We start from the raw sequence: 14,909 nt of genomic DNA, 5'->3' as shown, positions 1-14,909 counted from the left end.
AAACCTACCCCAGTAAAAATCTTAAGTGGGGAGAAATTTGGCAGTCAAAAAAATGTTAAAAAGAAAATTTATCTCAATTTAGACTCCCGAGACCTGGTATCATCTTGAATGCATACCCTCAAGGGGAATAAATTCTTTCCTAAGTATTTTGAATAGTAGAATTAGTTTTAGTTTGTTAAAATAAATTGTGTTTTAACAATAACTTTGGAGAGGAAAGTATTAAAAAAAAAATGAATAGATGAGACAGTGGAGGGCACTCCTGCTAGCAAATTGGATGTCAGTCATTCGGAAGTGTATTTCTCAAGCTACACAGAATGTTTTTTTTAAGTCTGCAATAAATTCCAATAAAGCTATAGCACTTTATAATTCAAACGTCCTTAGTCTTATTCATTCCTACACTGTTTAACTCAATGTTGCTGCTTGCTTTGGTCACACCCAAGGTTACCATACAAACATTGCTTCACAAACTATACTTTACTTTTAGTTGACAGCTTTTATGTATGTAGCTTAGGAACTCATGCCTATAACTGACAAACTGATCAATACATTCGCCACCACTGAGCAATTCACTGAACGTCATTAAAAAAATGCACACAGACAATAAGGGGCTGCTAAGATACACTGATGAGGTCTCTCAATAGCTTCAGTTTACTAGCCAACAAAACTATAAAAAAGAGCTGGACTATGTGGTACGAACTGAATTATAGTTACTAGAGGTTTAGTTAGCTACTTAATTAAAAGTAATATGTATATTCATTAAGTTGTGTCATCAGCTTCCCTCACAAAATAAAACTAATTTCAAGTTACTAACCAGAGTTCTTGCATCATACCACCCCCAAAGTACAATGATAGATGCATACTAATCTGGGAGTTTAACAGTGGAACAAGTCATTATTGCTCCATTCTCTGAATCTATAACTACTGAATATGCACAAAATGTGCTGAAATAATCAACAGCACCAAAAATGGATGCAGAAAACAAATTGCATTCAGTGAGACACACTTGTTATTCTGCCTTTTCATTAAATTGGTGAAAGAAAATAAGTCTATATTATTAAGGTCCCCCCCTTTCAAAACTGCCATCATCACCCTCTCCTCCAAAAACCCACTTATGACCCATCCATCCTCCCCAACCTCCCAAGTATTCAAGTGTTTCATTACCCCCCATCTCTGTGGCCATCTCTCCTGAAACTCCCTGCTCGAATCACTGAAATGGCCCTATCCAACGTCACAAACAACATCGTCCACGGCTGGACCGTGGTGCACTTTCCCTCAACCTTTCCGCTGTGTCCGATATGGTTGATAGTGCCATTCTGTAATGTCTCGCCTGTATCTCCCAGCTCCAAGGGCCTGCTCTTGCATGATTCCATTCCCACCTATCCGCATGTAGGCAGTGCATCTCCAGCAGGAGCTTTTCCACTTCCCCACACAATCCTATCTTGGCTTTCTGCAGTGTCTGATAAGGATGACCCTGCCACCCCTCCTCCTCCAATGCCTGTCCTCTGTCATCGAACTCCATGGGCTTGCCCTTGAATAAGTAGGCATGGAACGAGCCAGTGGCTCTCTAGCCACGGCTTCTTTTCACTCCCCACCCAGCTCCGGGGCCCCCCCCATAGAATCTACTCTAAGCCTCTTCTTGCTTATCTACAAGTTGCCCCTTGGCGACATAATCTGCAGACACGGTGTCAGCTTTTACACGTATACTGATGATAGCTAGCTTTATCTCTGTACCCTAACCTCTCAACCACTTCTATGCTGTCAGATTGCTTCTCAGACGTCAAGTACTGGATAAGTCATAATTTCCTCCAGCTCAACAATGAGAAAACCAAAGCCATCATCTTCAAACTACACCACAAACTCTGCTCCCTTATCACTGATTCCAACTCCATCCTTCGCCACTCTCAAGCTGAACCATACTGTTTACAATCATGGCATTCAGTTCGACCTTGCCCTGAGCTTTAAATCCTACATCCCCTTCATCACCAAAGCCTTTTAGTTCCACCTCCACAACACAGCCAATCTCTGCCACCAAATTCAACTACTCTAATGCTCTCCTTATTGTCTTTCTATCCCATACCTCCATTAACTCCAACTTACAAACATACGAAAATGGCAGGCAGGAAAAGACCAGCTAGTCCCATCGAGCCTGCCCCACATTATGATGGCCAGTCCATCACGACTAAACACTTCTTCCCTCCCCCGACCTCCCACTCTTACACCCACCCCTGCAACCATGTAACTTGTCCAAATCTCTGTTGTACATATCCAATCCCATGCGATGTCCCGCTCACCTTCACTGCTCGCTATTCCACCAAAGCAATCAATTCAAAATCCTTGTTTTCCTCTATAAATCCCTCCATGGTCTCGGCCCAATCTATCTGTACAATCTCCTCCAGCTCCAATTTCTCCTCCAAAACACTTCTGATTCCAACCTCCTTTGTGCCCCCACCCCCTCCCTTTGACCCACCATTGGCGACAGAGTCTTGGTCCTACTCTTTGGAATTCCCTCCCCAAAATTCTCCACTTTTAAAAGACTTCCTCAAAACTCGTCTCTGATCTAGCCTTTGGTCATCCATCTCTTCCTTCCTGGATCAGCATCAGTTTTCATTACACTTATACTGGAAGTGCCTTGGGATTTTGTTTTAATTTTAAAATTACTGTTGTGTGTTCACTGCCACGGGAAATAAGGAGTTTCTTTTTTAAAAAGACAAGTGTAACAGCAGGTCAAAGAGAAGTTAATTTAGCAAAATAAAGTATTAATTACTGACTTAAACGATGAGTCAGAGATCTTGGTGTCAGTGACTGCTGCAAAGAAGGTAGCATCAGAATTATTCCCCATCACAACAGCAACAAGCAGCCTCGAACAATTATACATGTTAGAATTTTGCAACAAACACAATGCTGTTTTAAATGTTTTAATAAAACTACACTTTTTTCCACCAATTTGTAACATTTAAATGGTGAAACTCAGCTTGGAGGTATGGAACGCAGAAGAAAATCATGAGTTAAACCCTTACTTAGAAGTAACAACACAGTACTGCATTTAGATATTTCCACAACATACATTCAAGGCACTTGTTATTTTCGGATCTATGTAAAGTTGACGCACTGTTACCTGATTGTACAAGTTGTATCTGTTGACATGGTTTTTATGGAACGTTAATTTCAGATATTGCCCAACTGCATCAACATGGACAGACTTAAGCTCCCGGGCTTTGAACCCCGTCTTTTGATTATCCGAAAGGGAAACATACCTGTAAGAACAGATTATTAACATAAAGGATATGACATTCATTAGCATTGTATGAGATATGCAGCACTTTATAAATTGTTCAAAAACTTGCATTTAGATAGCAAAACTTCCCCAGAAGCTTCAGTTTGATGACAGAAGCAAGCAGGAAAAGAAGGGAAATTAGGGAAGATGGTCGAAGGGAGTTTTAAGGAGTAAGGAGGCATTTGAAGGTGTAGAGGGATGTCACAAGGTGGAGATATTTAGGGAGACAGTTCCAAGTGTAAAAGTGAGATGGCTATAAGCTCTTATTACTAATGGAGGGGTGAAGGAAACACTTAACCGCCCAGTGTTGGACGAATGGAGGGTGCAAGCCGGGATGTGGAGCTGGAGGAGGTTGGAGAAGTAGTGTTTAGCAAAACCATGAGGAATCTGAAGATGAGGACAAGAATTTTAACTCAATGCCCTGAAGGATGTGAAGCCAAGAGAGGAGTGGTGGGGATGGGATGCAGACGGCAGAGCTCAAGTTAGAGTTTATAAAGGGTGGACCCCAGGCTGGCGAGGAGGGTATTGGCAAGTTTAGGTCTGGAGATGACAAAGGCACAAATCGGGGTTTTAGGCATGGTAGAGAAAAATGGGCCATATTTTGGAGAAAGTCTGTTAATTAATAATGTGAGATTTGAATCTAGAGTTTGAATCTTCGCTAAGTGTCAAACAGAACGCAGAGGTTATGTACCAGAGGGCTGAGTTTCAGCAGACATCCAGGAAGGGAAATGAGATCAAGGCCTAAGATGTGCATTTTCCAGTAGTAGCCAAATAGGATGGTTTCAGTCTTGCCAACATTGAGCAACAGAAAGTTTTGGCTTGTGCACATCTTGGTATCAGACAAGCATTCAGACAGCATTTGTCATGGAATTAGTGCTAGTGATGGATTAGTAAAGCTGGCTGTCATTGGCATACCTATGGACACTGGCCCCAGGTCCATGGATAATGTCACCAAAATAAGAAAAATAAAGTGTCCAAGCACAAAATCCAGAGCACAACAGAATTAACCATGCAGATGCTACAGGAAAGAGATGTGCCGGTTGTGGTGGGATAGGAGGGAATTAAACCATGTTAAGGTACTGCCATGCTAGTAGATCACAGAGGAAAGATGATGGAGGAGGTTGATGCTCCTATTGTATTTATATCTTATTATAAGTATGTTGAAGTGTTGTTGCGAGTGATTCTGCATATTCATATCAAACGATAGAGAGATACACACTTTAATATTGTGCAATATGCTTCTTGTGGGATGCTCTTAATTCATCATAACGTAAAAGTGCACCACAAAAAGTTGTCCCCACCATTACAATCAATGACAGACCGACCAAGACCTGTATAACATCCTCGTATTATACAGCTCAAAAACTCTCTCCACGCACAAAACCTCTGATACAAATGCATTGCTGGATGTTTCTCCTAGTTGAGTGGGCATTGATTGAAAATCTTATCCCCAAATTTGGATTTACTGAAATGAAAACACCTACAAAAAACAGTAGCTGAAAGTTTCAGATACCAAACATCAGTGAAATCCTAGTGACAACATTAATAAAATGAAATAAAACATTTGTACTGCAGGGTAAACAGATTAAATGTCACTCTCTAGCATTAAAGAGCTCTAACCCCAGACAACATAGATCCAATACTGTAGTGCAAAATAATTAGAAAAAGTCAGAAATATTAGAACTTAACACTTAATATCTATGAATTATCAACCTGAGTTAAAGTATAAATATTGAATAAAATTTCTGTGTGAAGAAAAACATTCTATTTTAAATGAGTCAATTCTAATAACTTTGTGATGTTGTAAGCATTTAATTTAATGTGAAAGGCAGTGTATCTAACCTGATCACACCCAGCTCTAACTCTCCATCATCACTCTCAACCCTGCTTCTGTACTGTCACACTGTTTATCTAAGTCTTTGACAAGCCAGTTTCCTCCAGCTACACCGGGAAGACCCAAACCATTCTCCTTAACCCCACCTCTGTTGCCGTACCCTTGCCAACAATTCAACCTCCTTCCCCAGCCACCGTCTCAGGCAGAGACTTTTCGCAGCTTCGGGATCCTATTCTATCCACAGCTGAGCTCTATAATCCTCTCCATTACAAAGACTACCGACATCCACCTTCGTAACATTGCCTGTCTCCAACCCTAACTCGCCCCATCTGCTGCTGAAAATCTCGGCCATCCCTTGTCAACTCCAGATTCTACCATTCCAATGCTCTCCTGGCTGGCCTCCCATCCTCTAAACTGCAGCACATCGAAAACTGTGCTGTCCATATCTTATCTTATACCAAGACCCGCTTGTCCATCAGTTATCCTCACTGACCTACATTGGCTCCCAGTCCAACACTGCCTCAAATTTGAAATTCTCTTGGCATGTTTAAATCCTTCCAGAGCCACACCCATTTTTATCTTTGTAACCATTTCTAGTACTGCAACCCTCCATTTCTCGGACTCCAGCCTCATACTCAACCCTCTTCCCTTCGCCCCACCAACGGCGGCCGCGCCGTCAGCTACCGAGGCTCCATGCTCATAAATTCCCTCCCTAAACTCCTCCACCTCTTAAGACCCTCCTTAAAACCCATCTCTTTGACCAAGCTTTTGGTCACCCTCCCACAAATATCTCCTTCTTTGGCTCGCTGTCCATTGTTTTTTCTTACACCATTGTGAAGCACCTTAGCACCTATAATGTAGAAAAACATCCTATGTAAATGCAAGTTGTTGTTTGTAAGTACCAGTAGTTTAATATTAGATGGCTGGTACTTTAACAATAACAGGTTGAAGTGTGTCATCATTTCAAATTTGGAAATAATTGTTCAGCAACATTTTTTAGGCTGCCAGTCCTCCTTACTACATCCTACAATATTTGTAGACCAGCAATTACTCTGACCATAAGGGATAGGAGCAGGAGTAGGCCATTCGGCCCCTCGAGCCTGGTCCGCCATTTAATGAGATCATGGCTGATCTGATTTTTTACCTCAACTCCTCTTTCCCGCCCTTTCCCCATATCCTTTGACTCCCTTGCTGATCAAAAATTTGTCTAACTCAGCCTTAAATGTATTCAATGACTCGGCCTCCACAGCTTTTTGGGGTAAAGAATTCCAAAGATTCACGACCCTCTGGGAGAAGAAATTCCTCCTCATTTCCGTCTTAAACGGGCGACCCCTTATTCTGAGACGATGCCCCCTAGTTTTAAATTCCCCCATGAGGGGTAACATCCTCTCAGCATCTACCCTATCGAGTCCCCTCAGAATCTTGTATGTTTCAATAAGATCTCCTCTCATTCTTCTAACCTCCAATGAGTATAGACCCAACCTGTTCAATCTTTCCTCATAAGACAACCCTTCCATACCCAGAATCAACCTAGTGAACCTCCTCTGAACTGCCTCCAACGCAAGTATGTCCTTCCTTAAATAAGGGCACCAGAACTGTACGCAGTACTCCAGGTCTGGTCTCACCAGCACACTATACAGTTGTATCATGACTTCCCTGCTTTTATACTCCATCCCCTAGAAATAACGGCCAATATTTCGTTTCCCTCCCGTATTACCTGCTGCACCTGTTCGTGGACTTTTTGTGTTTCATGTACAAGGACACCCAGGTCCCTCTGTGCCGCAGCATTTTGTAGTATTTCTCCATTCAAATAATATTTTGCTTTTTTATTTTTCCTCCCAAAGTGGATGACTTCACATTTTCCCACATTATATTCCATCTGCCAAATTTTTGCCCATTCGCTTAACTTGTCAATATCCCTTTGCAAACACTGTGTCCTCATCACAACTTGCTTTTCCACCTATCTTTGTATCATCAGCAAATTTGGCCACAAGACACTCTGTTCCTTCATCCAAGTCATTGATATATATTGTAAATAGTTGAGGCCCCAGCACTGATCCCTGCGGCACCCCACTAGATACAGATTGCCATTTTGAAAATGATGCTTTTATCCCGACTCTTTGTTTTCTGTTAGTTAGCCAATCCTCCATCCATGCCAGTATATTACCCACAACACCATGAGCTCTTATCTTGTGCAGTAATCTTTTATGTGGCACCTTATCGAATGCCTTTTGGAAATCCAAATATACTGCATCCATTGGTTCCCCTTTATCCATCCTGCCTGTTACTTCCTCAAAGAACTCTAATAAATTTGTCAGACATGATTTCTCCTTCATAAAACCATGTTGACTCTCCTTGATTGTATTATGAGTCTCCAAATGTCCTGCTACTACTTCTTTAATAATGGATTCTAGCATTTTCCCAATGACAGATGTTAGGCTAACTGGTCTATAGTTACATGCTTTCTGCCTCACTCCCTTCTTGAATAAGTGTCTTACATTTGTGGTTTTCCAATCTGCTGGGACCTTTCCAAAATCTAGTGAATTCTGGAAGATTACAACCAATGCATCCACTATCTCTGTAGCCACTTCCTTTAAGACCCTCGGATGCAAGCCATCATGTCCAGGGGACTTGTCAGCCTTTAGACCCATTCGTTTACCTAGTACTTTTTCTCTAGTGATAGTTTTTAGTTCCTCCCTCCCCTTTGCCCCTTGATTTTCTACTATTATTGGTATGTTATTAGTGTCTTCTACTGTAAAGACAGAGACAAAATATCTGTCCAATTCCTCTGCCATTTCCTTGTCTTCCATTATTATTTCCCCAGTCTCATCCTCTAAGGGACCAATGTTTACTTTAGCTACCCTCTTCCTTTTTATATACTTGTAGAAGCTTTTACTATCAGTTATTATATTTCTTGCTAGTTTACTCTCAATTTATTTTCTCTGATTATTTAAAATGGGCTGGGATTACTAATATTATATGCACAAGTCTATTTACCGAGAGATAAATAGTGCTCGATTGTCTAGTTACAAACTGCACAGCCAAAGTCCCATTTTCAATTATTTCAAGATCCTATGACTTTATTTCCTTAGTTCATCATGAGATCTGAAGTCTGTCGGTTATATCTTTCAGTTTCCCCACTTTATACTCACGCTAACTTTTTTTTTTGCTAACAGTAACAGAGGAAAATATACCTTTGTCTGTTCATTTGAATAGCTAATCATCAACAAAGGCGAGGCAGTTTCTTCTCCTAAACATCCTGGGGATCACCATTGACCAGAAACTTAACTGGACCAGCCACGTAAATACTGTGGCTACAAGAGCAGGTCAGAGGCTGGGTATTCTGCGGCGAGTGTCTCACCTCCTGACTTCCCAAAGCCTTTCCACCATCTACAAGGCACAAGTCAGGAGTGTGATGGAAGACTCTCCACTTGCCTGGATGAGTGCAGCTCCAACAACACTCAAGAAGCTCGACACCATCCAGAACAAAGCAGCCCGTTTGATTGGCACCCCATCCACTACCCTAAACTGTCACTCCCTTCACCACCAGCGCACCGTGGCTGCAGTGTGTACCATTCACAAGATGCACTGCAGCAACTCGCCAAGGCTTCTTCGACAGCACCACCCAAACCCAAGACCTCTACCACCTAGAAGGACAAGGGCATCAGGCACATGGGAACACTACCTGCATATTCCCCTCCAATTCACACAGCATCCCGACTTGGAAATATATCGCTGTTCCTTCATCGTCGCTGGGTCAAAATCCTGGAACTCCCTTCCTAACAGCACTGTGGGAGAACCTTCACCACACGGATTGCAGCGGTTCAGGAAGGCAGTTCACCACCACCTTCTCAAGGGCAATTAGGGATGGGCAATAAATGCTGGCCTTGCCAGCGGCGCCCACATCCCATGAACGAATAAAAAAAATAAATAGAAGGTAAAACTATTAATATTGCTGCTATATCCTGGAACTAAAGGCACACCAGGTCCGCTGGTTACCCTCAGTCAGGGAATGGTGCTGAGGGGTGGAACAAGATCCCCTTCTCCCAATATTTTGACTGTTCAGAAAAGAATCCTTCCTTAAAACCTTAATTGAAACACAAACAGTTTCCCCTCTACCCTTTTGATCCCTAGTCCTCCAAGTTCATTCGGGATCTCTCATTTACAATCCATGCATTTTGTAGCTTTTTCCAAACCCTGCATCATCATCATCATCATCAATACAGGTGCCAGTATATACAATTATAGCAACTTTGAGCTGTTGCTAATCTGTCACAAGAAACGTTTTTCACCCATACCCGAGTCTGCGGAATCTGTCCACGTGGTGGGACCCAAAGTGATCCGGAAGATTTTCGCTGATGTAAAATTCAATTTTAGTAGAAATCAAGTACTGGTGTGCAAGTAACTGCAGCTTGCGGATCCGACAGCGCTCCACCATCTGCAGGACGATCTCCTGTGGGTACAGGCAGAACCTAAACAAATCAAATTAGAGGCAAAAATAGCTTAGGCGCACGCAGTAAAAACAAATTTGAAATAGTCCGTGCTTTAAAACCTAACGTGTGAAGTATAATGCAGTGTGTTTAATCAGAGATTGCTGAAAGTGATCATCATGGCTATGGAGTGGAGGGGGGAGAAAAAAAAAGAAATTTCAGATATAAAAATCCAAGAGTGGTTAGCATGATTCATAGATATCTGAATCCCGAGATTAAATTATGCATTACATCAATTTCTACAATCCACAAGTTTTTGCTAAAAAGGATATTGTATTGTATCAATAAAGCAAAGACAACATTGATGAGTTAAAAGTAGACATGTACAACTCCCACAATAGCTCACACAAAGGGCCCGATATTAGGAGGGCAGCAGGTTTGCAGCAGGGGGTCGACTGGGCGTGTGGGTAACGTGCCCGGTGAAATCGGGGTGCTCCGCACGGAATCACAGGCTAATTGGAGCCACTTACTTGTGCTTCCGGGTTTCACGCTGGAAAGCTGCGCAGTGGGCGGATGGCGCATGCACAGCATAGGCTGTCAGCTGGAGGAGCCTTATTTAAAGGGGCAGTCCTCCACTGACTGACGCTGCAGGAAATAGGAAAAATTACAGCATGGAGCAGCCCAGGGGGAAGGCTGCTCCCAGGTTTAATGATGCCTCACTCCAGCTATCATTGGATGGGGTGAGGAGGTGGAGGGGGGAGGACAGAGATCTTCCCCCCGGCGAGCGGGAGGAAGCGGCCTGCCTCTGCCACCAAGGCCTGGCTCGAGGTGGCAGAGGAGCTCACCTGCACCACCAACATATCGCCCACCTGCATACAGTGCAGGAGGCGCTGCAATACACTAAGTAGGTCAGCCAAAGTGAGTACACTTACTCATTCCCCTACACTCCGTCTGCCACATCACCGCCCCCACCCCACATCTCCTTCTGCACTGTCAACACTACTCTGTCACATCACCCCTCACACCCACTCAAACCTCATCCTCATCTTACCTGCACTTACTCACCTCGCCAGTACTCATCCCGCCACTACCACTCAACCCAATCCTCATACAATCTCATGGCTCTATATCATAACTCACCCTCTCATGCATCACTTTCACGGTCAACCTCACTCAACCTGCCACTACCTGTGCTGCAGCCACAGGGCATGCATCACATATGTGCAGTAGGAAGCGTAAGGCAAATGTGTCGTGAGCATGAAGGGGATGCACAAGGGTGTTTGAGGGTTTGTCATGGTTTTTACCTATATTTAATTTCTGATCAATTCACATAACATATTATATTGTCACCACTACTGTCACATCTTTGCGAATTTTGTCTGGTTTGTGCAATAATGCCCTTTCCTGAGGGTCACAATGAACACCCACAACTGATGACACCCATTGTGTCACTGCAGAGTGGGTGTAGGTGTATTTGCAGGGCTCTTTTGTGCAGGCGACTGAGAGACGTCGGCGATGTCCCCGGTGGCACCCTGGAAGGATGCGGAGGAGAAGTTGTTGAGGGCAGTGGTGACATTGACAGCGACAGGTAAGAAGATGGTGCTCAGGCCAGCCGGGAGCAGCTCGGCATGAAGGAGGCTGCAGATGTCCATGACTACATGTCGAGTGACTCTGAGCCTCCATGTGCACTGCTGCTCAGAGAGGTTCAGGAAGCTGAGCCTCGGTCTGTGGACCCTGTGGCGAGGGTACTGCCTTCTGCGACGCATCTCTCTCTGCCGTTGCCCTCCCTCCTGCTGTGCAGGTGGATGTGTCACAGCACTGTGTTGTGGGGCTCCATGTGTCAGAGGTGGACGGCGTGGCCAGCGAGGCTGGTGATGCTGTTCGCCCTCCGAGGAGGTCATGACTGCAGCTACGGCGGTCCCCATCCGGAAGATGTACATTTGAGGGGGTTCGGAAGGTAGGTACATGTGTCTGGACACCAGGGTAAGTGTGCAAGTTGGTGACTTTGATTGTCAGGAGGAGGGTGGTGGAGGCCAAACTTTGTCCCAAGTGACAGAGTGGCCTCCTGCAATGAGTGAGGGTCTCTCTCTCCCCCCCCCCCCCACCCCAACCTGTCAAATGGACCTTTGCAGCTGCCACAGGCTGATGGCTGCAACACGTCCATTTGAACTGGGAATGTACGGGAAACAGTCCCAGTTGTTTGCAAAATCCCACCCCTCCTAAAATGTCATGTTATTCAGGTCTCTAAACAACCTGAAATACCTTAATGATTACTTTAAGTGGCACCCCGCCGGCTTTAATTGCCGGCGAGAGTCCCACATGCGGGGGCTGCAGCGCATGTCAGCCGGGCTCGAGACCCGCCCCGGGAATCCCCGATTTTCGCAGCCCCGCCACGAACACACCTGCTCAGGGGGTGTGAAAATCGAGCCCAAAGTGTCTATCTTTGATCCAAGTCCAAAAAAAAGGCAACGATATGGTTGTTGCATTTGGCCTAAACATCCCTGGGCTATGGGCAAAAGAAAAACAGCCAGCCTTCCAACTACTGATCGCCTATCTACTCACCCCTACTAGAAATAGCACTTGTACATATGAATATTGGGCTCAGCTGTGATGCCAATAAATCAAGTAGCCTACTAGCACTCGTTCACACCTGACAGTCAGCTACAAGGTACCTGTACAAATGTGCCACCATTTGTAAAACTAAATGGAGAAAATTTAGTGTAGGAGGAGCAGATGTGTGTTATTCCATTTGTGTTATTTTAAGATTTATGTTTATTTTTGATCTTGAACTTCGATTACTGATAACTCAGGATACTTTAATGTTCAACACATCGCAAGAACTAACTTTCCCTGGAATTATATGGTTACTGTTTATTGTGGCTGCTATTGAAGATATAAGCCTTTTCGAGGAAAGTATTTTCTTCCTTGGTTTCCATGTTCCATTCACCAGCCTCAAAAGAACGGGCAACCTTCTCTAAAGACTCCACCAAGGACGTACTAGAACTGATTGCTAGGTAATGCACAAGAACTTAGCAGCTGCCTCTGGTTTTCCCTCCCTGTAGAGACATGTCTGGTCTCCATTTGGCATTTCACCAATGTGAGATGAAAAACATGGACACAAGTGGAAATATTTTTTTTAAAAATCTAATCTTTTCTGATTGATTCAAAAATTTGTAAATACTGTGTAAATTAGCATATCTTTAAAAATACAGTGCCTTAAAGCTCTAATTGTTAAACCATTAGACTGATCTTGGGTATTAACCATGTTGTAATTGCTTGGCTATTATATTTCTCTAGGCCACTTGGCAATAAGAATCTTCCCAACTGTGCACTAACCAAACTTACTATCAAACTACTGTACTAGAAATTAGAACAACTTGCAAAGAGTCATTTTTGGGTTGAGTCGTTAAGTTAGTGAGGCTTAATGTCCATGCTAAGGATGTATAAATCTTTAACAGTACAGAAACCATCTCGCCAAATTACCAAAGAAACTGACTCCAATCTGAATATTGGCAGTGAATGAACAAACGAGCTGCATAACATTTACAGACATATGGCCCGACCCACTGATGATGCTGGGGAAAGGTAATCACTTGTCGACTTGGGTAAAAGATCATGTAATTTCCAGACAATTTTGTAAACATTAATTTTTGAAAGGAACCCAGTACCTGATGAACTTCCTTGCCTTTCCTTTAACTGAAATCTGGCAAAGAGCTTTAATTACCATAATCGAGACAAGATAAACGTTCACAGGCAGACGACATATCTAAACCTTAATCCCACTGAGAATTAATAGCATCAATACTTTGTCCTCTTCCTCACCTTGGGGATCGCCAGCCGTTTACTGTTGGCGCATGCACCATCAGTTCATTTGAATTATACCCATCTTCGTGGCCAGAGGAGCTTATTGCAACAAATCCAATTTTGTGTGGCATTCTGGAGTTCTATGCTGCAAGAGGCCACAGATAAAAATCAAACAAACGAAGGAGTTGTCACACTGCAGTTCTTTCCCTGTACAGATTCCCATATATTGTTATATTAATGAAATGCCACTTAGAGAAACTGGCATTTAAGTAGTACCTTATTACATCTCCAAGAAATATCTCAAAACACTTTACACAAATTCATTTTGAAGTGCAGTTCCTGTTGTTATGTAGGCAAACGTGTTAGCCAATTTTTGCACAGCAAGGTCCCAAAAACAGCAATGAGATGAAAGATCAGGTAATCTGTTTTTGGTGGTGTTGGTTGAAGGAGAAACGTTGGCCAAAACCTCAGGAGCATTCCCTGCTCTCCCTCAGAAAGTGTCATGGGATCTTTAATGTCCACCTAAACCACCAGAACAGGTAGAGGGGGACCTCGATTTAACATCTCATCTGAAGGATGGCACCTCCAACAATGTAGCACTCCCTCGGTGTTGAGCATTAATAGCTCAAGTGCTGAAGTAGGGCTTGAAGCCAGAAAATTCTAACTTGGAAGTAAAAGTACTAAAAATGAGCCATGCTGACATGTAAATGAATAACTATACCTAAAACCCACTCTATATATATTTGTTATTATTGTAAACAAAAGAGGAAATTAGATCAATAATACACAGCAATCAAAGGGGCCTTATACCTTCTAATATCCTTCCCAAAGCAATGGGCTGTTGCTCATTAACAGGAAACTTGAATGACAAATGAGTTTACAGCATTGTGGAGCTGGTGACAATTCTTTGCATCCAAGAAAGGTATGAGGGCTGGTGAGGTACCATTCACTGCAACATATGGCACTTCTATGCCCAGTATAATCTGTTCTGTCCAGTTACTTGAAAACTTTCATTCCAATTCCCACATCAATTTCAACTCCTATTTGTACACTTGCTTACTCATTGATAAATCTAGAACATCCATCCTCTGCCAAAGCTATCGCTGGATGGCAACCTAGAACTCCTGTTTACGCATTGATGAATTATTCCAGAACTGATAAGTGATGTGCGCTTTAATGTGTTTCTGCACAATCATTGTGCAACTCGTACAAAGTTGTTTAGATTCTATGTCACTTCTGTAATACAATTTACTCATTTAAAATTTTAGCATGTTAAAAATAAGACGATACTTCTTTATAACCTCTTCAGCTGAACCAAAAAAAGTAACACCCAAATTAACAATGTAGGAACATTTAAAACTTGGACAATTCCAAAGAAAAAACATAATATAGCTACTTAATGCTGCTGCTAAATACCATTTAATATATGAAAAAATACCCTTAAAAAGGTCAAAAATGTTTTAAAAGTTCATGAATGCTGTTACAATTTGAGCTCTCTCCCAAACACACACTTTCCATGCTCAGAGCAAAAGGCTTAGGCAAATTCAGACTTCCAATTACCGACGTA

General features: G+C 42.9%; 1 protein-coding gene across 2 annotated transcripts in view; it reads right to left on the bottom strand.

Moving 5' to 3' along the window:
- The window catches only part of cep104 (centrosomal protein 104), a 258,478-nt gene that overhangs the window by 242,106 nt on the left and 1,463 nt on the right, over window positions 1–14,909 (bottom strand). For both annotated transcript variants that reach the window (XM_067970659.1, XM_067970660.1), the window contains exons 3-5: window positions 13,361–13,487; window positions 9,407–9,580; window positions 3,116–3,254 (exon numbers count right to left, since the gene is read on the bottom strand). In XM_067970659.1, coding sequence (XP_067826760.1) covers window positions 3,116–3,254; window positions 9,407–9,580; window positions 13,361–13,473 — 426 coding nt within the window. In that variant the 5' untranslated portion in view covers window positions 13,474–13,487. The remainder of the gene's footprint in view (window positions 1–3,115; window positions 3,255–9,406; window positions 9,581–13,360; window positions 13,488–14,909) is intronic.

Source organism: Heptranchias perlo, chromosome 32, assembly GCF_035084215.1.
Source record: "Heptranchias perlo isolate sHepPer1 chromosome 32, sHepPer1.hap1, whole genome shotgun sequence".
Classification (NCBI taxonomy): domain Eukaryota; kingdom Metazoa; phylum Chordata; class Chondrichthyes; order Hexanchiformes; family Hexanchidae; genus Heptranchias; species Heptranchias perlo.
Note: the sequence above shows the minus strand (reverse complement) of the source record. Positions and strands in the feature narration are given on the sequence as shown.